Below are 24,968 nucleotides of genomic sequence, written 5' to 3' on the forward strand. Positions count from 1 at the left end.
CTGCCTGGCTGCCTGAAGGGCTTGCCGGAAGGAGACTAGCGCGGCGGCCTTGGGGGGAAATTTTAGGATTTTGGGAAAAGCTGATTGGGGCGTCGCGAGCAGAAAGCCGTGAATATTAGTTATTGCCTTAGTCTAGTATTATTGCAGTCACTTTTGACCTTTCTTCCCTCCTTCACCATCAAACATCCAGGCTCTTTTTCTCACTATCTTCTAAGCCTCGCGCTATTCACGGGCCCTCTTCTTTCTGCCCTCCCCCCTCCTGTTCACCCGCAGCTTTCTGTCCGGCTGCGATGCTGAGCTGGGATTTTACCCGCGCTGGTACTTATTCGTATTGATTGATCTTCACTCTACTCTTTTTTCTTTTCTTTTTTTTTTTTTTACCTGGCCGGGTTGCCCGTTCATTGATTGACCTGTCTGGTTGCTTGGTGCCCATACCGCCCTCCCTCTTCCCCCTCGACTGGTCAACTTATTTCTTCCCCCACCAAAACAATTTCTCCTCCAAAGGGCCAAAAAAAAAGTCCCTTTCACATCAACCACCACCCCACCCTCCACCACCTGGGTTCACCGCTGGACCCCGTGTCTTCTAATTACCCGCGATCTTGGTGGTTTTCAGCTCGGGTTGATTGTTCACACTTGAGCTGTCAAAATGTCGCTACTCCCCCCCGAGGTCCACTCGGCGCTCTCTCAGCTCCTGCGCGCGCTGTCCACTCCCGACAACACCATTCGTGCCCAGGCGGAGGAACAGCTGAACAATGATTGGATCCAAGGCCGTCCCGATGTCTTGCTGATGGGCCTGGCAGAGCAGATCCAGGGTGCGGAGGATGTGCTAGTAAGTGCCCTGCTTGGCTTTTCCTCGGTGGGCCCTTAAAGGACGTTGGTCCATGACATTCGAGTCAAAGATCAGCACCCCCCGGATTATAACAAGCGTTACTTTTATCCCTTCGGACTAGTGGCAGTTTAAGGAGACAAAAAGGTGGTTCGCGTTCAGGTCGCTCATTGTTGCATCTCCCCCAGACACGTTCTTTCTCCGCCGTTCTCTTCAGAAGAATCGCGACCAAGACACGAAAAGACCCCGTTACGAACGAGGCCAAGGAGCTCTTTTCGACCCTCACCGGCGAGCAGAGGTTGATCATCCGTCAGAAGCTCGTGACTTGCTTGACCAGCGAGTCCGTCACAGATACCCGCAAGAAGATCGGCGACGCCGTGGCCGAGATTGCCAGACAGTACACGGACAACGGTAGGCACCGTGAAGGACCTTGATACGTGCTGGATCTTTCCAATCTGATACCTGTGGCTTAGGCGACCAATGGCCCGAACTGCTCGGCGTTCTCTTCCAGGCCAGCCAGTCCCCTGACTCCGGCCTGCGTGAGGCCGCTTTCCGCATCTTCAACACTACCCCCGGTATCATCGAGAAGCCCCACGAGGAGGCCGTTGTCGGTGTGTTCAGCAAGGGTTTTAAGGATGACGTTGTCTCAGTATGTCATCACAGCCGTACCCCGGGCTTGAGACCCCAAGCCGTATGCTGATCGCCGTGTGTACAGGTGCGCATTGCCGCCATGGAAGCCTTCGCTTCGTTCTTCCGCTCGATCGCCAAGAAGTCCCAGCCCAAGTTCTTCTCCCTCATGCCCGATCTGCTCAACATTCTGCCTCCGTTGAAGGAGTCGTCCGAGAGCGAGGAGCTCTCCTCCGCCTTTTTGTCTCTGATCGAGTTGGCCGAGATCTGCCCCAAGATGTTCAAGACCATGTTCAACAACCTGGTTACATTCAGTATCAGTGTGATTGCCGACAAGGACCTCAGTGACCAGGTCCGCCAGAACGCTCTCGAATTGATGGCTACCTTCGCCGACTATGCGCCCTCGATGTGCAAGAAGAACTCCGAGTTCGCTCAGCAGATGGTGACCCAGTGCCTGAGCTTGATGACGGATATTGGTGTCGATGATGAAGATGCTTCTGAATGGAATGCGTCGGAGGATGTACGTTCTATTTCATTATCTTGCATGGTTATTGTTGTGCTGACGTATTACAGCTCGACTTGGAGGAAAGCGACCTCAACCACGTTGCGGGTGAACAGTGCATGGACCGTCTGGCCAACAAGCTTGGCGGCCAGATCATCCTCCCCGCGACCTTTGCCTGGATTCCTCGCATGATGTCCTCTTCTGCTTGGCGCGATCGCCATGCAGCTCTCATGGCAATCTCCGCCATCTCGGAAGGCTGCCGCGACCTGATGGTCGGCGAATTGGACCAGGTGTTGCGACTGGTTGTTCCCGCTCTTCAGGACCCCCACCCGCGCGTGCGCTATGCTGGCTGCAACGCTCTGGGCCAGATGAGCACCGATTTCGCCGGTACTATGCAGGAGAAATACCACTCCGTGGTGCTGACCAACATCATCCCCGTGCTTAACAGCACTGAGCCCCGTGTCCAGGCGCACGCCGCCGCGGCCCTGGTCAACTTCTGCGAGGAGGCCGAGAGAAAGGTGCTGGAACCGTACCTTGCCGATCTCTTGCAGCACCTGCTGTTGTTGCTGCGCAGCACCAAGCGCTACGTGCAGGAGCAGGCCCTTTCGACTATCGCTACCATCGCCGACTCGGCTGAGAATGCCTTCGAGCAGTACTACGATACCCTGATGCCTTTGCTGTTCAACGTCTTGAAGGAGGAGCAGTCCAAGGAATACCGCCTGCTTCGCGCCAAGGCTATGGAGTGCGCCACGCTGATCGCTCTGGCTGTCGGCAAGGAGAAGATGGGTCAGGATGCGCTGAGCCTGGTGCAGCTTCTGGGCAACATTCAACAGAACATTGTCGACGCCGACGACCCGCAATCGCAGTACCTTCTCCACTGCTGGGGCCGCATGTGCCGCGTCTTGGGCCAGGACTTTGTCCCTTACCTGCCTGGTGTCATGCCGCCTTTGTTGACGGTTGCCGCTGCCAAGGCTGACATTCAGCTTCTCGACGATGAGGACCAGATCGACCAGGTCGAGCAGGATGAGGGCTGGGAGCTAGTGCCTCTGAAGGGCAAGATCATCGGTATCAAGACCAGTGCACTGGAGGACAAGAACACCGCCATCGAGCTCATCACGATCTACGCACAGATTCTGGAGGCTGCGTTTGAGCCGTATGTTCTGGAGACTATGGAGAAGATTGCCGTCCCCGGCCTTGCATTCTTCTTCCACGACCCCGTGCGGGTGTCGTCTGCTAAGCTGATCCCCCAGCTCTTGAACTCGTACAAGAAGGCTCACGGCGACCAGTCGGCTGGATTTGCCGGCATCTGGAACAAGGTGGCGGAGAAGATCATTGAAGTGCTCAGCGCCGAGCCCACAGTCGACACACTGGCGGAGATGTACCAGTGCTTCTACGAGTCGGTGGAGGTGGTCGGCCAAAACTGCCTGACCCAGCAGCACATGCAGGCTTTCATTGAGTCGGCCAAGTCGACGCTGGAGGACTACCAGGTCCGCGTGAAGGCACGTCTCGAAGACCGCGCGGAGGCGGAGGAGGGCGAGGAGGACAACCTCGACTACGAATACGCGATTGAGGACGACCAGAACCTTCTCAGTGACATGAACAAGGCTTTCCACTCCATCTTCAAGAACCAGGGCACGACGTTCCTGCCGGCGTGGGAGCAGCTGATGGCCTTCTACGATGCGTTCATCACCAGCCAGGACCCCACGCAGCGGCAATGGGCCCTGTGCATCATGGACGATGTGCTCGAGTTCTGCGGACCCGAGTCGTGGAACTACAAGGACCACATCATGCAGCCCCTGGCAGCCGGCCTGCAGGACCCTAATGCGGCCAACCGCCAGGCTGCGGCGTACGGTGTGGGCGTTGCTGCCCAGAAGGGCGGTGCCGCGTGGGCCGACTTTGTGGCGGCCAGCATCCCCAGTCTATTCCAGGTGACGCAGATCAACCAGGCGCGCAGTGAGGAGCACGTGTTCGCGACGGAGAACGCATCGGCCAGTATCGCTAAGATCCTGCACTACAACGCCAGCAAGGTGCAGAACGCTCAGGAGATTGTGGCCAACTGGATCGGCACTCTCCCTATCACATTCGACGAGGAGGCTGCTCCGTACGCCTACTCCTTCCTTGCGCAGCTGATCGACCAGTAAGACCCCAATTCGCTTATTAATACTTAGTGACCATACTAATTGACGTGCAATAGACAAAACCCCGTGGTGATGTCCAGCGCCGACAAGGTGTTCGGACACATTGTCCAGGCACTGGAAGCGGAGACGCTGCAGGGCCAGACAGCCGGCCGGGTGGCCAACTCGGCGAAGCAGCTGGTGGCCGCGACCGGGCTGAACGCAGAGCAGATCCTGGCGGGTGTTAACCCGGACAACCAGGCCGCCGTGCGCAGCTACTTCCAGTGAGTCGATATACACCAGTTGGGGACGGGGTTCGGTTTGGGAAATGTTCATATGCCATGAGTTGAAATGAGAATTGCAATGTGATAAGGACAACAACAACAACCACCAATAAGGATATGGGATTTTTATTATATTTTTTTCGACAGTTATTTCTTATATTTCTTCTATTGTTATGCTTTTATTGTTAAAGGTGTATAGCGGTTTTCATGAGAGAAGACAAGACAAGACGTGACGTAGTCGGGAACCATAATAAGCCGAATACATACATAGTACTACATATACCATATATCTTCTTCACTCCCAATCGATCAATCCTATACTGTAGGATAAGTATATAAACAAAGAGGAAAAGAGAAAGGGAGAGAGACTACTTAAGCAACCATCTCTAAAATCTCCAACACCTGCCCCTTCTCCTGCAACGGCACCACATTCGCCCGACACCACCGATCATGCAGACAATGTTCCGCCAGCGCTTCGAACTGATCCCGCCCCACCCCGACCGCCTGCAACGACCGCGGCAGCCCTAACTCTCTAATCACTGCGTCTAGCAAATCTCCGAGATCAACTTCTGCTGCTTCTGCATAGTGCTTGCGCACCACCCCGGATACGCCCTCCTGCCGGAGCAGGAAATCGCGGAGCTTGGTCTGTCGGGCAGTCACATCGCTGGTGCTGGTGCTGCTGTACTTGACGTTGTATTTGCATACGGCGGGGAGGAGAATACAGCTTGTTTCGCCGTGAGGGACGCCGAGGGGGCCGAGCTATTCATCACGTAGTCGTTAGTATATATATATACATGTATCCTGTTAGAAAAAGATACATAAGAAAATGATTGCGGTCATACCTGATGTCCAATCCCATGACTCGCCCCCAAAGGCAACCCGGCCGAACAAGCAGCCATAGCATCCACACTGCCCAAGGCACAATCCAACCGCGCTGCTTTCCCACCATCATTATCATCACCATCTTCTGCTTCTCTATCTATCCTCCCCTCCTTAGTATTCAATCTTCTACACCTCACCAACCCTGGAACCAACAACCCCAACGCATGCAACGCCAACCGATCCGTCTCCTCCGTAACCCCATCACTACTTCCCACCCCGGAGGATAGATACGTCTCGACGCAGTGATCCACCGCCCGGATGCCCGTCCCTAACCAGATCCGCTCGGGAGTGGTGGCAGTCAGCTCCGGGTCAAGGATGACAAGCTGCGGGCCGCGGATCGGTGCTGCGAAGGTGTATTTCCGACGGGAAGTGTCGTGGGTGGCGCCCGCGAAGGAAGAGTATTCGCCTGCGGAGAGAGAGGTGGGGATGGAGATGATGGGGATGGAGGGGGGTTTGATTGGCGGGTTTGGGGTCGGCGGTTCGGTGGTTAAGGTGAGGAGCGTGTCGGAGGTGGTGGTGTTGTTGGATATTGCCTATATTTTTTTCGCCAATTCTTTTGATTAGTATATGTGTTAGGGAAGGAGGAAGAGGGGGTTTAGGGAAGGTATATTACCAGCGCAACCACCTTCGCGGCATCTGTTAGACTCCCCCCGCCGAGGGTGATCAGGAGATCTGCCTCCGCGGCTTGGGCGTCGCGGACTACTTCTAGTACTTCTGACCAGAGCGTGTGGCTTTGCATGCCGATGCGGATTCCTGCGATCTTGTTCGGTCCTAGGGCGCGGGTGAGACGGTCGAGGGCATCGGTGTTGTGGGCGAGGGAGGCGGAGCAGAGGATGTAGATCTTGGAGGCGTGGAAGAGGTCGGTGATGTGGTGTGCTGCTGCAGTGGGGAAGGGGATGCCGTAGGAGAGGAGAGGTCGGGGTCGGTCGGCGAAGGCTGGGCGGAGGGTTTCTGTCATGCTGATGAGATATTGAGGGTTGTATTCTGTACTTTGTATGTATATAGGTAGTTGGGAGGTGAGATGTGGATGATTGTTTTATGGTGAGGGAATTGGAGGGACAAGAGTGACGCTTATATACAGTATGAAGAGATTGGAGGTGGGATCTGCCTATCAGCAGACTACGAATGCCCCAATCATGAGTGATGTACACTGGAAGTAGCTGGGATGTACACAACAAGACTAGAAGATGAGGTGGAATTACTGCTTCCCTCAGAGACCCGCGAGGATGTGGGATGTGGGGCCGCGGGGCGGAGCGGAGGTGATGTCATGTAGGATTCATGCAGGAATCCCTTCATGATTTCAACTTGGTTCGTAGTTCAATCAATCAACCATTCATTCACTACGACGGTCCAACTCCCTAACGCCTCCAAAGCCAGCAAGATATCCTCCCCTTCGAATTAGTACATATTAAAACATCCTTCCCATCTACGCCGTCCGCTCGTCTTCGTCCACTGCCGCCCGCAATTCCCATACAATGTCGTAGCATTCCGCCAGCAACGCGTTCACGCTGCCCTGGCCTTCGGGGATGTCGGTGCCCACGTAGAACTTGCCGTCCACGCGCATGTTGTCAATCGAGTTGAGCTATTGCGTTGTCGTTAGCGCCCTGTCAACTCTCATCTGCGAAAGCAGCACCTACCTTCATGCTGTACGGATAGAGCTCGCGCGAGTTCGATACGCCCCCTGACTCCTGCACCTCCAGTAGGCATTTGCGCAGCGTCTGCAGCTGATTGTACACGGGCAACAGCGCCTCCGACACCGGCTCCGAGGAGATCAGCAGCGCATAAATGTACCCGTAACTACGCCGGATCAGGTACAGTAATGTCTACACTCGAGTTAGCATGTACCAGATAGAGCGGCCGGTGCAACTTACCCTCTGCGCATGAATGTCTGCTGCGTTGCCCTCCGCATCTACGAAGTTACCGTTCACCCGCGCCTCGTCAATCCGGTCGAGCTTGCGCTGGTAGCCAAACAAGTCCGTCTCACGAAGCGACCATGCCTGTGTCACAGCCAGACGGTCCAGCTGGTTGCGAATCTCGATCAGTTTGTCATACTGTTCCTTGAACCTTTCGTCGATCTTTCCTTGTCTGCGAAATATCAGCACAGGATCCTATTATCTCGCCATCCATACATACCGCTCCAGCACAATCTCCGTCCAGAGCCAACACCGCTCCATCAGCAGCTTGACGTCTTCCTGAGCACCGGAAAGCGGCACCCCTTCAGCATCAACGAATTGTCCGTCCTTCATGCCCTCCTCAATCTTCTTCAGTTGGGTCCGAAGCGCGGTGACCTCGGAGGATGAAAACTACCAATGTCAGTTTGCACACTTCCGATCGACAAGGGTAGACTACCTTAGAGCGGGTGTTCACGGCCGATGTCGATCGCAATATAGATACGAGCGTCTCATGTGTAGCCGCCAGTTCCGGACCCAGCTTGGCCAGACCACTCTGCAATTTCTCTAACAACAGCTGACATTTCTCCAGGCGACTCTCGAGCAGGGTAAGAAGGGCGGGGGAGTAAGCTTGGCGGCATCGCTCGAGGGTATCGTTCATGTTCGCAAGGGTCTTAGTGATGGAGATCAGGTCTTTGGAACTGTAGAAGCCGGCCTCTTCCAGGTGGTCGAGTAGGCGCTGAACGGTTAGTAGGGAATAGTATCGCAGAGACGGTCACGCATACCTGAACAGTCGTCGCAAGAGAGTACCTGTACCACAGCGACAACGGTTAGTATAGTTCACTTTCAACCTCAGACCAGGCAGTAGAAACATACACGGCAGGAGCTTCATTGTTGCGACCAACGGTCAGGAATAGTAGTGAAATGAGTTGGAAGCAATCGTCAAGAACATAGTCCACTAGAACATCGCACAAGTTAGCATTCCTATGGTCACCATCATCCATACACGGGCCCACTCAGTGCTAACGTCGATTATGTGCCCGCCGGCGATCCTGTTCCTTGCGCGCGGCATTGAGTTTTTCTACCTCGGCGACCACCTCTTCATAGAGAGGAAGAACATCGCGAGATTTAATATATGAAGACTTGTCTTGTTTGAGCAAGATGAGAGCATCGCGAGTGCGCAACAGACGCTCAAGGATTGGCTGCTCTTTCGGGTCCAGCGGGGCGGGGACAGCGGGGGAGTCCATGCTGCTGGAGAGAGAGGGGAGGGAGGGGAGGGGAGGAGAGGGGAAAAAGATAGATATCGAAGTAATGGGTTCGGGGACGCAGGTGCGGATGAAGCGGAATTGAAAGAGATAATCGAGATGATTCTATATCAGCGACACAACAGCCAAGCCAGGTAGACAGAATCTAATAAGAGATACATTCGCATTGAAGTAAAGTCCACGGGCGGGAAAGCAACGTGAAGCCCATCAGGCGATGATGGCATTGCCAAGCTATCTGTCCCGAAGCGGAATAGCGCCAAGTCACGGGCGAGGGGTGGTAACACTAATCCCAAACAGGAGCAGCCCTAAGCGAGGGCTTCTGCGGTGCTCAACACACAACTTCCGTTCGGGGCAAGCGTTAGTCACTCACCGTCCGACTCCCCTTCTCGACCAGGCCGTTACAAAAAAGTCTCCCGTCCTTCTCTTCCTCTTTTTATCCCCATCCCTCTCGAGACTCCAGTCCAGTCCAACCCCCCCGTCGACCACCATGTCTACTGCCGAGCTCGCTTGCTCCTACGCCGCCCTCATCCTCGCCGATGAGGGCCTCGAGGTCACCGTACGTATTGACCCTTGATTTCAACCCGGGCATTGGAATGGCAGGCAAGGATGGGAACAAGGTTCTAGGAAAGAGCAGGAAAAATAAGAAAGTGTCGTGAAAAGAGATGGAACTAGAGGATACCAAGGAATTGGAACATGCAATAATTGCCGGGTTGGAAAATTCAAGGTTATAGGATCAAAATTGGACTAATAATGGAATTTCTTGAATACAGGCCGACAAGCTCCAGACTCTCCTGTCTGCCGCCAAGGTTCAGGAGGTTGAGCCCATCTGGACTTCCATCTTCGCCAAGGTAAATTAATCCGTCCAACCTTCGCAACACCTCTCAGTTTCATCATCGCATGCGATTCGCGATTCAACCCGACTATGCACCACCACCATCTGGAATCAAACACAAACTTACACGTCGGTTTTATCAATAGGCTCTCGAGGGCAAGGACATCAAGGAGCTCCTGACCAACGTCGGCTCCGCTGGCCCTGCCGCCCCCGCTGCTGCTGTCGGTGGCGCTGCTGCCCCCGCCGAGGCTGCCGCCGCTGAGGAGAAGAAGGAAGAAGGTACGGAATATACCTCAACATATCCATTGTCATGGCGATTGCAATGGCAGGGCATCATAGGATTAGGAACTTCTGGGCTAACTTCTTTACAGAGAAGGAGGAGTCCGACGAGGACATGGGCTTCGGTCTTTTCGACTAAGCGTCTTCAACCGTTCGGGTTTCCTAATTTTTCCTTTTCTATCTCGTTTCCTTACTACCTCCTTTTCGCCCCCTCGCATTTCTTGTACCTGATACTACGCGACCGCACGAAGACCAAAAAGGGAAAATTAAAAGAAAGAATGAACGGACAAGGACATCCGGTGGGACTGGGCGCTCTGCTCGCATGATAGGCTCCGTCGTGAAAAAGATAAGAACCAGAAATGTGTCTCTTACGTAGTACTACTTTCTGGAGGGGAAACCGCGATGCCGTTGCGATTCCGGTTTTTCCTGGGGGGGCGGAAGAGATTCGGCTTCGGCTCCTCTTGTGTCTCTGATGTTGTGTGTGCTTGTTGCTACTATGCTATATGGCGTGTTCTTTCGAGCTTAAGTGCCCCAGCTCTCATGCAATGTCTGTCATGCGACCATGAGCAAAACCTCGTTCCCACTGTTTCCATATGTTCTGTAGACCTAGATGTAGTGAATACCAGTAGCTCGTATGGTTATAGTATACTATACTACATATACTATACTCCGCCTGCCCTGTGCACCAACTTCCCCATACAACAAATATCCCGCCAATCGATGTACATCAACATCAGCAAATCAATATCCATATCGATAACAACAGCAGCGATACCCACTCCGCAATGCAAGATCAAGATCGAGATAAAAGAACTTTTAGACACCGCCAGCCCATACAGTACAACCAACCAATGATACAACCCCAGACAATAAAGTACTAGCTAGACACGCTAAACCATCAGCAGCATAGAACTAAGACAACCTTAGAAACGGCACACAAAACACACAACACAAAATTAATGTGCAACAGACGCGCTAAACAGCAGCCGTGTCCTGGTCGCGTGTCGCGTAGAGTCGGAACTGCACGAAGATGGTCACGTCCTCGACCATGGTGCCGAGCGAGCCAATCAGCCATGGGACATTGGTCACAATATAGTTCCTTTTTGTGGAGTGGCAGATGATCTATAAAAAGTTTTCATTAGTCTGGGTTTATGTAAAATCGTGAGAATTGTGATAACTAGGTAGACTTACGCCTGCGCCGTAGGTGAGGTTTCCCATAAGAGAGAGGATGAAGAACAGTAGCGAGAGTCCTATACTCATATGTTAGCTCAAACACATTATCCCAATCAGAGAGAGATATAACATACCCTCACACGACTTATCGCAGTAGTTCTTATAGATCTGTGGAAGTCGCGCCCTATATCCTGATTAGCACCAGCACCATCACTCTCCCCAATAAAGCATAGAAAACAAGCATACCCAAGATAACAAACCGCACTAATATACCCCAACACCATCGCCCCAGGCGCCATATCCACGCCTCCCAGCCCCTCCTCCACTGGCGCAGGCTTCCACACGCCCGTCCGCCACGCAACCGTCCACCCCGCCATTCCAATAACGCAGATGCCCAGCACACTGCTAAAATTCTTCACCCACGCCTTGCGCCCCACATCATTCTCCTCGACAATCTTAGCCAGCATATCATCACTGCTGCTTTCCACGCGGCGCGTCGAGTTCCTGGGGTTGTCCAGGGTTTCGCCTGTCTGCGCATACGCATCACTGAACCGCCGGCCCAGGAGCGGCGTCGTCGGATCGGGCGTGCTTGGCTCGAACACGGAAGAGGAAGTGCGGCGGCGGGGGCGCGGTTGTCGGGAGTTCCGCGCCTTGTAGTAGAGACATTGTCCGATGAGGACCCCGTCCGCGATGCAGAAGTACACGGCGATGGCGACAATTACGGGCACGAGACCTGCCCAGGCGCCTCCGATTAGATTGGTGATGTCGCCGAGGAACCAGACGAAGAGGAAGAGGAGGGAAATAGCTTCGGCGTTGCCGTTGCGGTAGTTTTCGATTAGTTGGGGGACCTAGGAGCTTGTAAGTATGGTTTGTATATAGAATGGAGGGATAAAGGTCTAGAGGGCTTACGAGGAGGAAGATCCAGCAGGTGAGTGATATCGAACCCAGCAAGCCAGAGGCTGCTTCGCGAGAAGTGAGAGGGACAGAGTCGGCATTGGTAGCTGTCCAGAGAGCCGCCATTTTGTCTGAGGTACTGGAGGCAGTGAGGTGCAAGAGTAGTTGCTGGAGTTTGGAGGGAAACTCCTGCGGACTGCTCGACTCAATCAATGACGGGCAGAGATAAGGAACTCTCCAATGATAGCGGTTTTATTGAGAAAATCCCTTGCCGTCCGGGCGCATTGGGTCGCAATAAGAGCGAATAGTGAAAAAGAAGGGTCAGCTGCTCGATTCGGAGGAATCCGGTGGTTGAAGAAATTTTCATGGAATGTGTAGGAGGGAAGCACGAAGGAATGAAGCTATTAAAATGGCGACAATTGAGTCACTTGGGGACTGAATAGATTGGCGCATGGTTGCGGGTGGAGCCGGTCAGGAATGCTTTTGACTAAGCTGTCTGTCTTCGGAGTGTCATTCTTTTAGCTTCATCCTATCCCTTATCAGCTTGTCAATTTGCCCCCTGATGATTATCATTGCTTTGGATGTGGACAGATTCTTTTTGGGTACATCTAGGCGAGTATCTCTAGAATATTGCATGGATGCATTTAAGCCGCATAGCCGTTGGTAACGTCGTATTGTGCAGGGGTCCCTTGCGAAGGAGGCCATATAGTAGAATTTTCTAATTATACACTTTGTGTACAGTCGGTCACGACAGCAGCAACATCACGATCGATAAAATATAGTTACAGTAATAGATCAAGTTATCTGTCTTTATTTATATCTTTCTTGTGATTTTTAGAAATTTTGATCAACAACCATCTATATTCTAACCGGTCTACTAAGCCCATCTGAATGCCCATGCAGCAAGTACTTTTCCAAAATGTGGTATAGGTTACACGAGATATTTCACCCTGGGTATCAAGCTTCTTCCTCGTCGTACTGAAGCAGCTGGAGCTCGTCCTCCAGCATGGAAACCACCATGTCTCCCATCGCCTCCCGAATCGGTCCATGCAGCAAGCGCTCGCGCTCCGACTCTGGCTGCACCAATTCCAAGCCATCCACATACTCCGTCAGCGGGGAATAGTCGAGCACTTCGCCCCAGTTTCCCCGGTCCACTCCGTACTGCTGAAGGAATGCTTCCAGCGTGTGCATCCCGTCGTTCAACAGCCACTGTTCGAGAACGGGTTGCTGATCGGCGCTGGGGTGGGCCGGCGCACGGTTGTCCTCAGCTTCGGTCTCCGATGGAACGTCATCTTCGTGTACTTCCTCTCCGTCACGCTGAAACCTAGGGAAATGAATAGCTCCGTTGTTCAGCTGATCAAGCAGGTCTCGCAGCCATTGTGGCCGCCCTACATCTGGTACCTGCGACAAGTAGGATGGCGTGGGGTCGGACTGCTGACGATAGGCTTCCGACTCGTATGGGGGAAGGGGATCGGATGCGGAGAGGCGTCCAGCGACGAAGCGGTTAGGCAGGTGCGTCGTGACCCGAGGGATATCGGACAGTACGACATGGCGTGCGATATCCAGCGAGATCTCTGGCGGTTCAACGGGCTCTTCTTCGTCAGGAAGCGTGTCGGCCACTTCTGCGATCAAAGAAACCGCTTCGGGAGTGTTCCAGAGGTCCTTTGCACGGCTAATATAGAGTTCGGTAAAGAGTTCATGGGCGTCCGTGGGTGGCATCTTGCCCCAGATTCTCTTGGGCATGGGCTGGATGTCGAGCTCTTGCGCCATCTTGCAGAACACCCACGGATAGCGCGACATGGCTCGACGCAGCTGCTCGCGGCATTCCTTCGGTTTGTTAAGTCGTAGATAGGCCAGCGCGAGCGAGCACTGGATGTTGGGAAGAGCCTCCCACTCCTTGCTCAGTCGCGTCTGTGTGCACAGATCCACGAAATGGGCATATTCTCGGCCTCGCAGGGCCAGGTGATCGATAAGAAGCCGGATGCAGTATGGGTCAGTCTCATTGAGACTCAACAGTAGTTTCGCCCACTCATACGCCGTCCGCCAAGTACCCTTCATACCCAGGTTAGCAATGTACCTCCAGCCAACCAACCACAGCTCGCGGTTTTCCATATGCACAAAGTCAAGTTTTGCCTGGCCTTGCTTAACGAGGTTGCTGAAAGACGAATGGGCTGAACGACCGATATTAAATAGTGCGCGCTCGAGTAGATCAGCCGAGACCGCATGATCACCCTGATGCTTTGCTATTTCAGACACCTGTAGGAGGGTAGAGATGTGGTAAGGATTGTATTGTAAGAGGTGGATCATCCTTTGAGGGTCCATTGACTCCACGCACATATCGAACTGTCTCTGCACGTCCGTATATGAAGAATTGTGCACAATCTTGTACATAGTAGAGCCATTTTGGAGCTTTTCGACCAGCTCCATTCCAAGGCCACCACTGGGAGACCGAGGCCACTCATCCCTGCCCTGCATGAGAACATTCCGCCGCTGCGTCACGCCTGCCAGACTCTGTCCTCTACTGGCAGGACTGTACCGGCCTGTCAATGCCTGCCCTAAGTCAAGCGTCTCCCGACCTCTATCTCTCCTGCGACCCGATCCAGTATCTTGATCGAAGTTTTCCAAAACGACATTTCCAAACAATTTGCGCATCTCGTTTGTCGCATTCAAGCACCTAGGTTCAATGGCGAGAAGTGCTTCCGGTGTTTTCGGGAATCCAGCATCGCGGTCTTCTGCGGCGGCTGAACCACCAGAGTGTGCGGGGTGTTTAGGGTTGACGGCCAAGTCTTTCAGCGCTTTGTCAATATCATCCAGTCCTGTAGCCTCGGGAGAAGCAGCACCAGCACCCGATTTAGCCCCTGCCTTCTTCTTTTTCTTGCCCTTTTTATTTTTCCTTCCCGGGGCTACGGGCTTAGGTGCAGGTGCAGGTACAGGAACCTCCTCCTTAGGTTGAGTCACCGGCTCAGGTTCCTCGATCTCGGCTTCAATCTCGGACTCCTGCTCATCTTCGTCATCGTCGTCAACTGAGTTCAACAAATCGAATGCATTGAGCTTCGGCTTCGACGACCGAACCACTGGCTCTTCATCGCTCGAGTCATCATTCTCTTGTTCGAGTTGTGCCAGCTGCAGCTCTTGTTCGCGCTGCTTCTGCAGCTTGCGGAGCGCACGGGAGGACATTCAGGAGTCGAAACTATATTTGAATCTGTAGAAGCAGTCGAGAGTGATCTGAGATCACTAGGCGCAACGGGCCACACACGCAGACAGCGACGTGGAAAAGATACTGAAGTGAAAGCCTAAGAATCAAAGAACAAAAGAATATGATTAAATCGGGCAGTCCCGCGGGGAATGACGACACGGCCGAGACAGGCTTAGCGGGGTTCTGTCAGTTTTGCTTAAGCCCCTTTCGGAAGCCGCCGTATGTAAGGTCACAAACAATACATACACGGTATCACATGACGCAATGGCGGCGAGATCCCGTGGTTGAAAGTAGTTGCTTGCCTCCACCGCATCTCGTCCGTTTCTCACTTGCTTATCTTCTGCTTGCTTTTGTTGTTCTCCGAAACCAGAGACGGAGAGTAGCCAAGACACTCCCGGCTCACATACAACCCTCTATCCGCCGGCCCAATGCGTCGTGCGGCTTTTCAAGCCCTTCGTACTGCCCGTCGCGTGCCAGCATGGAAGGTCACTGGTAGGAAACCGTGCGCCGTGTCCTTCTCCAGCAGTCGGAGTCTCGGTCTACGTGCCTCCTCCACGGGCAAACACCCCTCTTATCTCCCCGCTCCCCTCCAGTCGTCGATGCATCTTCGGAACTTCTCGATCGCTGTCATTTCGACCGCCGTCGCCTCGGGCGCCTGGTACGCTTATCAGGGCACCGGCCAGACATCGGCGGGTCTGAACCCAACCTCGTCGCAACTCCGTTCGTATTCGACCGCTGGCGTACAAGCTGAAGCCCCTGCGGAGGCCACTCGACGTGCACTGCTGGTGGATAATGACCAGTTCTTTACCGCCCCTATCTCTGGAGATCAGCCATTGTCCAAGCACACAGACGATTCCGACCGTCGAGTTCTCGAAATGTTGACCCCAGAGCAAGCCACGCAGAAGCTCAGGAAGAATGAGGAGTCATATCTGGTGAACCGGGGCAAGGGAGTGGTCCGCTACGATATTGTGCAGGTGCCTAGTAATTCTCCAATTGAGGATGATCATGCCGAAAAGATTATCGAGGTGCCGTCGTCCGTAGCGGCAGCTAATCAAGGCGAATCCAAGAGTGATTGGATGTTCTGGGCGGTGTTTGATGGTCATTCGTGCGTTTACAGAATTCCATACGATCAAGTTTCTTTCCCCTCATACTAACCTGTTGTTTCACAGAGGCTGGACAACATCTGCCAAGTTGCGCAATGTTCTCATCTCCTACGTCGCTCGTGAATTGAACACCACCTACAAAGCCGCGGCTGCTGACCCCTCACTGTTGACGCCCTCGTCCGCTGCCATTGACGCCGCGATCAAGCAAGGGTTCACTCGTTTGGACGACGATATTGTGCACAGCAGCGTCGACAAGGTGCTCAAGTCCAACTCGCGCCGGGTCGCAGCCGAGATGCTTGCGCCTGCTCTTTCCGGATCCTGCGCCCTTCTTGCTTTCTACGACTCTCAATCCAAGGATTTGAAGGTCGCCTGCGCAGGTGACTCCAGAGCTGTTCTGGGTCGTCGTGCTGCGAACGGTAAATGGACCGCAACGCCTCTCTCTGAGGACCAGACTGGTGGAACTCCGTCTGAGATGAAGCGTCTACGGGAGGAGCATCCCGGAGAGCCTAACGTTGTGCGCAACGGACGGATTCTCGGACAGCTCGAGCCGAGTCGCTCTTTCGGAGATGCATTCTACAAGTGGAGCAGGGATACCCAGGACAAGATCAAGCGACAGTTCTTTGGTCGCACTCCCCACCCCCTGCTGAAGACCCCTCCCTACGTGACTGCCGAGCCGATTGTCACCACCACAAAGATGGAGCCCGGCAGCGGTGACTTCCTTGTCCTTGCAACCGACGGTCTCTGGGAGATGTTGAGCAACGAGGAAGTTGTCGGTCTTGTCGGCCAGTGGGTTGAGCAGCAGCAGCAGCTCGGCGCCAGTGGCAGCAACAAGGCCTGGCTGAAGAGCTGGTTTAGCTTTGGCAACAAGTCTGAGCTGCCTGTTGAGGGGCCCAAGGCGACCGACGCTGAAGGCCAACGTCGTCCCATCCGCCAACAGCAGTACGACATCGCTGGAGCAGCCAGCCGCTTCACCGTTGAGGATCAAAACGCTGCGACTCACCTTGTGCGCAATGCCATGGGTGGAAAGGACAAGGAGATGGTCTCCGCCTTGCTGACTCTCCCCAGTCCTTATTCCCGCAGATACCGGTATGCTTCTTCTCTACTTTATCGTTCACTGAGATCCCGCTAACTTCATTCAGTGACGACGTAACTGTCGAGGTCATCTTCTTCGGCGAGGGCCCCGACAACCGCACCGTCACCATTAACGAAGAGGCCAGCGCATCCGAGGAGAGCGTCAAGGCCAAGCTGTAGTTGTAGACCCAGAAATTTTACCATAAGACATTATTACGATTGGCGTCAAAGAGACAGAAAAGAGAGACGCAAGAAAAACATGCTCGATTCCATTTCCATTTCTTATCCTTTGTCTTTGATGCCCGTTCGTGATACATGCATACACGGTTGACGGCATTTCCTGTCTTTTATGATTTTCTTTCACCCTGACTAAATGGACTGGCAGTACAGCGGCGTTACGCGCGCGGAGCCTGATGGGGAACTTACTCTTGCTTTAGTATGCATTAATTAGCATGAAATGAGATACACATGACATAGATCGTTACTTTCGTGTAACTCCTGCTTTTGCAAGTGTAATTGATGCTATTCTTGGGGTATCGAGATTCTAATAAATAGTACAAAGTGGTATATGTCCGCCACGCCATAATTGCGCTGAGATCGTCAAGCTCCCTCAGTGCTCGAGCACCCTGTCTCTGGTCCGTTAGGTCAGGCCATCGCACAATGGGTTCGATAATGGACGAGTGTGTCCACGAATCGATTGCACCCGGGTAGTTCTGATCGAAGAAAGAGCGACGCATTTCCTTCACAAACAAGTGAGGCCTTCTAAAACGAAACCACCTCAGGCGCATTTCGATAATCATGACTGAGCAGAGCCCCTACATCACCGGACATGACTTTCGTATCCTTTGGATCCGTTCCAATCGGCTATAGCCTGGTATCACATACTCTCATGTGTCTGCATGTCAGATTCATATCCTGACTTCATGACTTCTTGGCCGGAGGCGCCAGGCTTTTTGGTGTTTTGTACATGACATAGTGCCTCTTCCATACAGGCAGGGGCTTAACCGGGAAAAGCACCCGATCCAGGAGTAAGGTCTGCAACGTAGCGACGTTCGTACTGGTAAGCCAGTAGATCATCAAAGCGGTAGGCATCTCCGACACATATGATGACAAACCCACATTCAACGCGAGCACCTGAACAAACATCCGAATTCCCCGCAAGGAAAGCTGCTTGTACATCTCTACCTTGGGCAGATCGGCCAGGTTCTTCAGAGGCTGGGCCTTCCAACCCATTCTGATATTCAGCAAAATAGATAGTGTTAGTGCCAAGGGCAGGATACCGGTAGGATCCCCGGCCAGAAGATCAGGGAACCAAAGAGCACCCTCATTAGCGAGCGAGGGCTCGACCGCCAGATGCAGGGCAGACGAGGGATCCGCGGACTCGGGCTCAAGGCGCGATAGTAGCCAGGGCACTAGACCACGGTCATTGCCAGACATGGCGCGGAGACTCTCCATGATGGAGATCCAGATGGGTAGTTGTAGGAAGTTCAGCGGCTTCCAGAACCGGGGAATGCCCAGGCGACGGTGTACGATTCGTTTCCGTTCCAGGAATTGCTTCATGAGTTGTTGCTTTTGGGCCCTTGTAGGGTCCATTTTAGCGAGCAATAGGCGATCCTCGCGGGTGTAGTCCTCTGATTTCTGCAAATTCTCTTTAAAGCATCGGTTCCACGCATGCAGAAGGGGTATCGCATCCCGTTCTCGTTTCGCTTGCATCTTGCTGTAGAGTTGTAGCGGCAGAGCAACGGTTGTTCGGACGATCAGAGCACTCAATGGGATGGAGACGGCCCATGGTAGACCGGAAATAGCGTGGACATTATGGAGAAAGGCGGAGGAGAGTTCGAGGGCTTCGTTGATGAAGGGTGCTGGACGGGTTGGGTGGAAATGCCGGACCTGCTGGAAAGCCGCCGTCTTGCGTGCGGGATGCGACAATCGGAAGGGCCGCATGTTGAGTGATTGGCGGGTTGGCTGGACGTATGAGTTGTAAACACAATATGTACAAGAATTGAATAATGAAATGATGGGATTGAGAGACAATGCCTCACCAAAGCCGCGCCGAGTTGACCGAATCAGACCAGAATGAATTGAAGGGCCGCCGAGGGTGGAAAAGATGTTATCACGTGGAAGCTATATATCACGTGGTGATAGGAACAAGACAATGATTGACCATACAGTCAGTATATCATGTATGTAATGTAATGTACCATACAATACGGGCTATCGATAAGGATCTCGAGATCGACCCGCTTCTTCGCTTCGTCTTCAACCTCCACGCTGGCCAGTTTCATTCTTCTTCTCTTCCACTCCTCATCCACCTGCCATGTCCGCAGCTGTCTTTCGTTAGCCATGATGCTGCTCATCCTCAAATCGGTCCTCACCGTGCTCGCCCTCCTGGCGACCTGTGTGCTACTACCCCAGCTGCCCCTGAGTCTTCTGCGCCTAGTTCTCCGCGGTGTCGGTTGGCTGGTCCAGAAGCGTACCCGCTCTCGCCGCGAGTACATCATCTCGCGCGTCCGCGCTGACGAAGAAGAACACGCTACTCGTACAAAGGCTGCCTCTGCTACCAACTCCGGTGATGAGGAGGACTGGGAGAAGGTTGATACCTCTAGCTCCAGCTCCGGAACCGCTGGCATCAACCGCAATGAAGAATGGGATGGCATCATCGGCTTCTTCCATCCGTTCTGGTAATGCCCTCGGCAACCCCCTCGTGCCAACTCCTACTGATCACTTCCCTACAGTAACGCAGGCGGTGGTGGTGAACGCGTTCTCTGGGAGGCCGTGAGAGCAACCCAGAAACGCTGGCCCAAGGCTATCTGTGCCATCTATACCGGCGACCATGAGGTTAACAAAGCAGCCATGCTGGAACGGGTCCAGGTACTACTCCATTTAGCAGCCCCGTGTCTTCCATGCACATACTGACGACCTCAGCACCGCTTCAATATCACCCTCCACTCCCCGACCGTTGTCCTCCTCTATCTCACTACCCGCAAATATGTCGTTAGCAGCATGTACCCCTACATGACTCTTCTCGGCCAATCCCTGGGCTCTCTCATCGTTGCCTGGGATGCATTCAACCTCCTTGTTCCGGATATCTTCGTTGACACAATGGGCTACGCATTTACCCTCGCTTTCAGCAAGCTTCTCTTCCCCTCCGTTCCAACCGCCGCCTACGTGCACTACCCGACCATCTCTACCGACATGCTCCAATCCCTCGACGACCAGACCGGCCTGCAAGGCGTCAACTCCGGCGCCGGAAAGGGTCTCAAGGGCCAGATCAAGCGGAAGTACTGGATCGCATTTGCCAAACTCTACGGCTGGGTAGGCGGCCACGTCGATGTCGTCATGTGCAACTCCTCTTGGACATCAGCGCACATCCGCACCATCTGGGGTCCCTCCCGCCAAACCAACCCCCACAAAGATCCCACCGTAATCTTCCCACCCACTGCTGTCTCCGAACTCGAGTCCACCATCACCGTGTCCCCAGAGACCGAACGCACTCGCCAGCCCCTCATCCTGTACATCGCCCAATTCCGCCCGGAGAAGAACCACCCCTTACTCCTCCGCTCCTTCGCCCGCTTCCTCCAAGAGCGCCGCGACCAGAACGCCGACCCCGAAACCGAGCCCAAGCTCGTCCTCATCGGTTCTGTCCGTCACGCCAGCCCCGACGAAACCCACATCTACAACCTCCGGTTACTAGCCCACGAACTCCGCATCCGCGACCAAACCACCTTCATCTGCGACGCCAGCTGGCCCACCATCCTCGAGCACCTCGCCACGGCTTCCATCGGCGTCAACGCCATGTGGAACGAGCATTTCGGCATCTGCGTCGTCGAGTACCAAGCCGCCGGTCTGATCAGCGTGGTCCACGACTCCGGCGGTCCCCGCGAAGACATCGTCATTGATCTCGGCGATGGCGCCACGGGTTTCCGCGCCTCCACGGAGGAGCAATTCGCTGCTTCGTTCGAGGCGGCGCTTGCGCTTCCGGTCGAAGAGAAGGTCGCAATGCGGCTACGCGCCAGGAAGTCTGCGTTGAGATTCACCGAGGAAGAGTTCCATGCTAAGTGGATTGAGGAGATTGGGAAATTGGTGCGGTGAGCGTCTTATGCTTGTAGCGGAAATCTGATTATTCAATCCCATCCCACCTCCTTAAAGGGTTAAAAAGAAAATCATATCTATTATCTGTTCCATTAAGGACTTGAGCTAGCTGGTCAGCTGTTGGGCGTTTCCTGCGGCATGGGGGGGGGGGGGGGGGGGGGGGGTTATGAATGCATTATCATCCATCATCCATCATCATCATCGTATGTGTATATCATTCGTATCAAAAGAGGAGTACAGAATGCTCCTCCGCTCCAGTCCTCTAAACTTCACCTTACATCCCTGTCCTTCCCCCCCCCTCCCCTTGACTGAAAATCTAGCACATAACATCCTTACTAGAATAGTACCTGTCCATCCTAGTAGTAGTTAATCATATCCCACCAACCCCTTCACTGCAACCTAAATCCTTATATCACCTTCATCCGGATGCCGTAATCAGAAAAAAAAAATGTTAGGGCAGGACACAGCTGAAGTAATACTTATATTTTATATCTAGTACTACTAAGTAACTAACAGTCAGTCAGTCTTATTGATACATTTACCTTATGCGAGGATCGCCTTGCAATCTATGCATGGAGCGCTCGTATAGGAGGTAGGTTTGTCTTCGGCTGGGGCTCAATCAAAGCTTTGCTTCTATTCTTAAGGGTACTTGGTATAACTCGAATCGTAGATAAGAAAAAGGTAGATGGATATGGACTGTTTTGAAGAGAACTGTATACAATACTATTATTGTCTTGGGAATGTGGATATCACAGTGTGGGACTGACTGGTATGTATTCTGTTTGTTAGTATGTCAGTACCGCACACCAGTCAATTACATGAGCTTAAACAATTCACCTCCCACTTATAAGTAGGACAACTAACGTGATGAAAATGACCTAATAATCCGTATTCAAGAGTATATCCCTTTTCCCTGGGTAATAGCGAAAATAGAAAATAAATAAGTAAAAACCTAAACCTCGCACACGAAAACACAACCGGGAGCATCTTCCATGGGTATGAAGTTCAAGGATTCTTCGTAATCACGTAACAAGATAGAATGATAATGTGTGGTCGGGTTAGACCAGCCGAGAACGAAAGAAAAGTAGTAAAAGAAGTAGAAAAAAAAAAAAAAAAAAGAAACTGGTAGGTCTGAATGAAAGTGAAACCCGCCGTCATGAGGCAATCAATCAATCAATCACCAATCCAATCTGTCTCCCTGTATCTCAACGCCAAAACCCTGTTCTATTGAGAAATCGAAATCATGAAGCCTGCTGCACCCGTTGCCTCGGATTTCGGGTAATATGAAAAGAAATATTCCCTGTTAACTGATAAAGATGGGGAAAGGAAAGAAGAAAGAAAAATTGGGTAAAAGGATATAGCACCCGAGCTAAAGAACGAAGGAAAATATGGGAGGGCAAGCGAGCATCACCGAGACACGCATTGTCATGCTCTCCAATCGGTTTCTCGATAACCAGATTCTGCAGGGTTCACTCCTAACATCTGGCCCGTATTATTAACATCGTACATGTTACTCGGGCCCCCGTAGCTCCCGCTGATGCCAGAGACACTACTGAGGCCGGATTCGTCATCATCAAATCCGAACTCTCCGCCGGAACTGGCGTCGAAACTACTGCGACCTCCTATGTCACTGGGATCGTCTGCGGTGGCAGGGATTTGATCCCACTGCAAAGTTTGCAGCGCGGGGTATTGGGCCAACAACGCGGCAGGGAGAACGAAATTGCTGGTATGTTGGCCATCCATTCCTGGCACCATCAATGGAGGTGGTATAGGCTGCAGGTGCTGTTGCTGATCCATCATTGTGCGCTCCCGCTCTTGAGACTCTTCATCTAACAATGGCTTGATACAGATCCGACCAGCTTCGGAACGGAAATGACGACCCAGAGCATCCGCACGAGCAAATCGCCGGCCACATCCCCACTGTCCACCGCGCGAGAGGTCACCGCGACAGACGAACTTCTTTTCGCCCGAGTGCAGCCCCTCATGACGCTTTCGATCATGCTGTCGCGCAAAAGCTTTTCCGCAGACAGTGCATACGAAAGGCCGCTCGTCCGTGTGAGTGCGCAAATGAGATCGTAGGTTGTAGGCTCGCGTGAAGCGCTTGGGACACAGGTGACACTGGAATGTGGCCGGGTGTTTCTGGACACGTTTGGAGTCGTTAGGGTTGCCCCCAGGCCTCTGGGGATCCGCAAGGCCGAGAATGTAATTTCTACTGTCGATCGACGACGTGGACAGTCGCCGACCCGATCGCGAGGGAGACGGCTCTCGGGAGCTGGGATTACTATGTGGCTGTCCCCTCATGGTATCAAAAGGCGACAGCGACCGGGGTGACGGAGGCACAAACGGCTCCAGGCTGGTCGAAGTAGAAGATGACCGTGCGCGAGAAGCCGGATGGGCATATGGGTCCGACTTACTACGCATGCGGGAGCCTATAAGCTCGCAGTTAGCATTGTGCGAGGGAATGCAAAGATCAAGCCGAGCAGTGACAACTTACGCATGGCAACGGGTGGACTCAAAGAGTCCAAGTCCGCACTGGGCTTCGTCTGCGGGAGGTTGAGATTCTTCGCCGGGGGTGCGAATTCCACGTTGATAGATGGGGGCGCCATTTGCGATGCTTGACCTATGTCTCCCATACCACCGTTTCCTTGGACCATCATACCCTCCCCGTACATGTCGGTCGGTGGGGTGGGGTACTGCGAGTTGCCCGCAGGAGCAGAGATGTATGGCACGTTGGGAATCATGTCTGTGGGCTGTTGAGGCATCAACTGCGGAGAGATATATGGACTGTGGGCGGGGCTGATGCCCTGTGAATGGTGCTGTTGCTGACCATCAGACAAAGTGAAAGATTCAATGCCCAGTGCATTGTCGTAAAGACCGGGGTCATGCTGGGGCGCTAGGAGTGGGGAGGGATTGTTCTCCACGCCATCAAAAGATTCATGCTGGGACATGTATGGAGATGGGGCAGCGGATGACACCTCAGACACCTCAGATGGGGCCCGTCGATGGCCCTGGAAGGCAGAATTGGCCATGACTGCCTGCCAATCCGTATGCGCATTGCCCGACATGTATGCAGCGCTGGCAGGATCCAAGGAAGTATGGCGGGAATGTTGCGGGGTGTAGTAAGTCCCCGGCGTCGAGTTGGGCGGCGACATGGGCCCGGGAGATGAGTGCTGGTAATGGTCCTGGGGGGAGATCGGGGACAATTGCGGAGAAGCCGAAGGATGAGGAGAGGGTATCTGGCTAACGAGGTCGGCGGGGTTTACCGCTTGACTGCCCGGTCGGGACTGACCGTGAACTTGGGGGTCTAGCAGGAGCGGGGAGTCGTAGTCCGGAGCGGCCGTGCTGCTCGGACTAGGGTTCTGATAGAGGGCAAAGTCGAAATCTGCGGGGTTCGAGTTCAACAGATTAGAGAAATTCTCGTCTGTCGCTTGTGGTTGTTGTTGTTGTTGCTGCTGCTGTTGCTGCAAGGACAGGCCCGTTGACTGGTCCAGCTGGGGCATCAACCCAGCATCGAAGGATTGTGGCAGTTGAAGGCTGTGGGAGTATGTGTGATCGGTCGGGGCCAGCGTCTGCGCGGCGGAGGGTGCGGAGAGATAACCGGTGGGGTTATAGCCGTAGGAATCAGAGGCGCCAGGATTGGAAGGGTTGTAGGAAGTCGAGGTATAAGGAGCTGTAGTGGTTGCGACGGAGATATCCAAGGTCAAACCGGCGGAGGGATCATTATATGGACTGATACTGCGGCTCCTCATCCCAGCGGGAGACTGCCCCGAGTCGGGCAGGTTGTCCTGGGATGCCATGACGAGAGGATGAACCAAAAATAGATCCCACGCGATGCAAGGCTTAGTCGAGTTGGAAGGTAAGGTCCGGTCCAATCTCACAGCTAACGGAGAAGCTGAAGAAACGCGGGGAAGGGCGAGTCAGAATTGCCGCAGAAGGAGG

The 24,968-nt window shown here is 53.5% G+C and overlaps 11 protein-coding genes across 11 annotated transcripts; 5 read left to right on the top strand and 6 right to left on the bottom strand.

Moving 5' to 3' along the window:
- Positions 1-469: 469 nt before the first annotated feature.
- On the top strand, positions 470-4,628 carry BO83DRAFT_348447 (nuclear import receptor PSE1). The gene is made up of 6 exons (XM_025528843.1): positions 470-829; positions 1,015-1,237; positions 1,300-1,475; positions 1,542-1,973; positions 2,027-4,092; positions 4,150-4,628. Exons 1-6 carry the CDS (start codon positions 647-649, stop codon positions 4,355-4,357), a joined length of 3,288 nt encoding a protein of 1,095 aa, XP_025382997.1. The 5' UTR covers positions 470-646; the 3' UTR covers positions 4,358-4,628.
- Positions 4,553-6,416, bottom strand: BO83DRAFT_382874 (iron-containing alcohol dehydrogenase). Its single transcript, XM_025532329.1, has 3 exons — positions 5,849-6,416; positions 5,196-5,768; positions 4,553-5,112 (listed from the first exon to the last, which is right to left on the bottom strand). The coding sequence occupies exons 1-3, from the start codon at positions 6,191-6,193 to the stop codon at positions 4,726-4,728; spliced, it is 1,305 nt and encodes a 434-aa protein (XP_025382998.1). The 5' UTR covers positions 6,194-6,416; the 3' UTR covers positions 4,553-4,725.
- A 132-nt stretch (positions 6,417-6,548) lies between these two features.
- BO83DRAFT_382875 (uncharacterized protein) lies at positions 6,549-8,544 on the bottom strand. Its single transcript, XM_025532330.1, has 8 exons — positions 8,152-8,544; positions 8,001-8,082; positions 7,910-7,934; positions 7,585-7,863; positions 7,369-7,538; positions 7,107-7,320; positions 6,873-7,058; positions 6,549-6,817 (listed from the first exon to the last, which is right to left on the bottom strand). The coding sequence occupies exons 1-8, from the start codon at positions 8,369-8,371 to the stop codon at positions 6,662-6,664; spliced, it is 1,332 nt and encodes a 443-aa protein (XP_025382999.1). The 5' UTR covers positions 8,372-8,544; the 3' UTR covers positions 6,549-6,661.
- Positions 8,545-8,754: 210 nt separating this feature from the next.
- On the top strand, positions 8,755-10,122 carry rpp1 (ribosomal protein P1). Its single transcript, XM_025532331.1, has 4 exons — positions 8,755-8,945; positions 9,160-9,237; positions 9,368-9,500; positions 9,593-10,122. Exons 1-4 carry the CDS (start codon positions 8,877-8,879, stop codon positions 9,637-9,639), a joined length of 327 nt encoding a protein of 108 aa, XP_025383000.1. The 5' UTR covers positions 8,755-8,876; the 3' UTR covers positions 9,640-10,122.
- On the top strand, positions 9,744-10,632 carry BO83DRAFT_164393 (uncharacterized protein). The gene has a single exon (XM_025526345.1). It carries the CDS (start codon positions 9,903-9,905, stop codon positions 10,353-10,355), a length of 453 nt encoding a protein of 150 aa, XP_025383001.1. The 5' UTR covers positions 9,744-9,902; the 3' UTR covers positions 10,356-10,632.
- On the bottom strand, positions 10,121-11,948 carry BO83DRAFT_382877 (vacuolar membrane PQ loop repeat protein). The gene is made up of 5 exons (XM_025532332.1): positions 11,583-11,948; positions 10,920-11,521; positions 10,808-10,857; positions 10,692-10,750; positions 10,121-10,622 (listed from the first exon to the last, which is right to left on the bottom strand). The coding sequence occupies exons 1-5, from the start codon at positions 11,691-11,693 to the stop codon at positions 10,476-10,478; spliced, it is 969 nt and encodes a 322-aa protein (XP_025383002.1). The 5' UTR covers positions 11,694-11,948; the 3' UTR covers positions 10,121-10,475.
- A 485-nt stretch (positions 11,949-12,433) lies between these two features.
- BO83DRAFT_382879 (transcriptional repressor TCF25 family protein) lies at positions 12,434-14,852 on the bottom strand. The gene has a single exon (XM_025532333.1). The coding sequence runs from the start codon at positions 14,742-14,744 to the stop codon at positions 12,525-12,527; it is 2,220 nt and encodes a 739-aa protein (XP_025383003.1). The 5' UTR covers positions 14,745-14,852; the 3' UTR covers positions 12,434-12,524.
- A 237-nt stretch (positions 14,853-15,089) lies between these two features.
- On the top strand, positions 15,090-17,410 carry ptcF (type 2C protein phosphatase ptcF). Its single transcript, XM_025534375.1, has 3 exons — positions 15,090-15,868; positions 15,933-16,952; positions 17,006-17,410. Exons 1-3 carry the CDS (start codon positions 15,192-15,194, stop codon positions 17,115-17,117), a joined length of 1,809 nt encoding a protein of 602 aa, XP_025383004.1. The 5' UTR covers positions 15,090-15,191; the 3' UTR covers positions 17,118-17,410.
- A 57-nt stretch (positions 17,411-17,467) lies between these two features.
- BO83DRAFT_382881 (putative mitochondrial export translocase Oxa2) lies at positions 17,468-18,974 on the bottom strand. The gene has a single exon (XM_025532334.1). The coding sequence runs from the start codon at positions 18,879-18,881 to the stop codon at positions 17,859-17,861; it is 1,023 nt and encodes a 340-aa protein (XP_025383005.1). The 5' UTR covers positions 18,882-18,974; the 3' UTR covers positions 17,468-17,858.
- Positions 18,975-19,211: 237 nt separating this feature from the next.
- Positions 19,212-21,164, top strand: BO83DRAFT_412147 (alpha-1,2-mannosyltransferase ALG11). Its single transcript, XM_025534376.1, has 3 exons — positions 19,212-19,618; positions 19,673-19,808; positions 19,863-21,164. The coding sequence occupies exons 1-3, from the start codon at positions 19,281-19,283 to the stop codon at positions 21,027-21,029; spliced, it is 1,641 nt and encodes a 546-aa protein (XP_025383006.1). The 5' UTR covers positions 19,212-19,280; the 3' UTR covers positions 21,030-21,164.
- Positions 21,165-22,118: 954 nt separating this feature from the next.
- crzA (putative C2H2 transcription factor Crz1) lies at positions 22,119-24,968 on the bottom strand. The gene is made up of 2 exons (XM_025532335.1): positions 23,524-24,968; positions 22,119-23,458 (listed from the first exon to the last, which is right to left on the bottom strand). Exons 1-2 carry the CDS (start codon positions 24,824-24,826, stop codon positions 22,455-22,457), a joined length of 2,307 nt encoding a protein of 768 aa, XP_025383007.1. The 5' UTR covers positions 24,827-24,968; the 3' UTR covers positions 22,119-22,454.

The sequence above is a fragment of the Aspergillus eucalypticola genome, assembly GCF_003184535.1.
Source record: "Aspergillus eucalypticola CBS 122712 chromosome Unknown BO83scaffold_38, whole genome shotgun sequence".
Taxonomy (NCBI): Eukaryota; Fungi; Ascomycota; class Eurotiomycetes; order Eurotiales; family Aspergillaceae; genus Aspergillus; species Aspergillus eucalypticola.

Excerpts from the sequence above, each read along its gene's own strand:
- BO83DRAFT_348447 (XM_025528843.1), top strand. The coding sequence starts at position 647 with ATGTCGCTACTCCCCCCCGAGGTCCACTCGGCGCTCTCTCAGCTCCTG. Across the intron at positions 1,974-2,026 it reads AATGGAATGCGTCGGAGGAT|CTCGACTTGGAGGAAAGCGA; the intron begins GTACGTTCTATT and ends GACGTATTACAG. Across the intron at positions 4,093-4,149 it reads CTTGCGCAGCTGATCGACCA|ACAAAACCCCGTGGTGATGT; the intron begins GTAAGACCCCAA and ends GACGTGCAATAG.
- BO83DRAFT_382874 (XM_025532329.1), bottom strand. The coding sequence starts at position 6,193 with ATGACAGAAACCCTCCGCCCAGCCTTCGCCGACCGACCCCGACCTCTC. Across the intron at positions 5,769-5,848 it reads CCGCGAAGGTGGTTGCGCTG|GCAATATCCAACAACACCAC; the intron begins GTAATATACCTT and ends AAAAAAATATAG. Across the intron at positions 5,113-5,195 it reads GTCATGGGATTGGACATCAG|CTCGGCCCCCTCGGCGTCCC; the intron begins GTATGACCGCAA and ends CGTGATGAATAG.
- BO83DRAFT_382875 (XM_025532330.1), bottom strand. The coding sequence starts at position 8,371 with ATGGACTCCCCCGCTGTCCCCGCCCCGCTGGACCCGAAAGAGCAGCCA. Across the intron at positions 7,539-7,584 it reads CCGTGAACACCCGCTCTAAG|TTTTCATCCTCCGAGGTCAC; the intron begins GTAGTCTACCCT and ends TGACATTGGTAG. Across the intron at positions 6,818-6,872 it reads TCTATCCGTACAGCATGAAG|CTCAACTCGATTGACAACAT; the intron begins GTAGGTGCTGCT and ends ACAACGCAATAG.
- rpp1 (XM_025532331.1), top strand. The coding sequence starts at position 8,877 with ATGTCTACTGCCGAGCTCGCTTGCTCCTACGCCGCCCTCATCCTCGCC. Across the intron at positions 8,946-9,159 it reads ATGAGGGCCTCGAGGTCACC|GCCGACAAGCTCCAGACTCT; the intron begins GTACGTATTGAC and ends TCTTGAATACAG. Across the intron at positions 9,238-9,367 it reads GGACTTCCATCTTCGCCAAG|GCTCTCGAGGGCAAGGACAT; the intron begins GTAAATTAATCC and ends TTTTATCAATAG.
- BO83DRAFT_164393 (XM_025526345.1), top strand. The coding sequence starts at position 9,903 with ATGCCGTTGCGATTCCGGTTTTTCCTGGGGGGGCGGAAGAGATTCGGC.
- BO83DRAFT_382877 (XM_025532332.1), bottom strand. The coding sequence starts at position 11,693 with ATGGCGGCTCTCTGGACAGCTACCAATGCCGACTCTGTCCCTCTCACT. Across the intron at positions 11,522-11,582 it reads CCTGCTGGATCTTCCTCCTC|GTCCCCCAACTAATCGAAAA; the intron begins GTAAGCCCTCTA and ends ACAAGCTCCTAG. Across the intron at positions 10,858-10,919 it reads AGTGCGGTTTGTTATCTTGG|GGCGCGACTTCCACAGATCT; the intron begins GTATGCTTGTTT and ends ATCAGGATATAG.
- BO83DRAFT_382879 (XM_025532333.1), bottom strand. The coding sequence starts at position 14,744 with ATGTCCTCCCGTGCGCTCCGCAAGCTGCAGAAGCAGCGCGAACAAGAG.
- ptcF (XM_025534375.1), top strand. The coding sequence starts at position 15,192 with ATGCGTCGTGCGGCTTTTCAAGCCCTTCGTACTGCCCGTCGCGTGCCA. Across the intron at positions 15,869-15,932 it reads GCGGTGTTTGATGGTCATTC|AGGCTGGACAACATCTGCCA; the intron begins GTGCGTTTACAG and ends GTTGTTTCACAG. Across the intron at positions 16,953-17,005 it reads CCTTATTCCCGCAGATACCG|TGACGACGTAACTGTCGAGG; the intron begins GTATGCTTCTTC and ends AACTTCATTCAG.
- BO83DRAFT_382881 (XM_025532334.1), bottom strand. The coding sequence starts at position 18,881 with ATGCGGCCCTTCCGATTGTCGCATCCCGCACGCAAGACGGCGGCTTTC.
- BO83DRAFT_412147 (XM_025534376.1), top strand. The coding sequence starts at position 19,281 with ATGATGCTGCTCATCCTCAAATCGGTCCTCACCGTGCTCGCCCTCCTG. Across the intron at positions 19,619-19,672 it reads GGCTTCTTCCATCCGTTCTG|TAACGCAGGCGGTGGTGGTG; the intron begins GTAATGCCCTCG and ends ACTTCCCTACAG. Across the intron at positions 19,809-19,862 it reads CCATGCTGGAACGGGTCCAG|CACCGCTTCAATATCACCCT; the intron begins GTACTACTCCAT and ends TGACGACCTCAG.
- crzA (XM_025532335.1), bottom strand. The coding sequence starts at position 24,826 with ATGGCATCCCAGGACAACCTGCCCGACTCGGGGCAGTCTCCCGCTGGG. Across the intron at positions 23,459-23,523 it reads GAGTCCACCCGTTGCCATGC|GCTCCCGCATGCGTAGTAAG; the intron begins GTAAGTTGTCAC and ends GCGAGCTTATAG.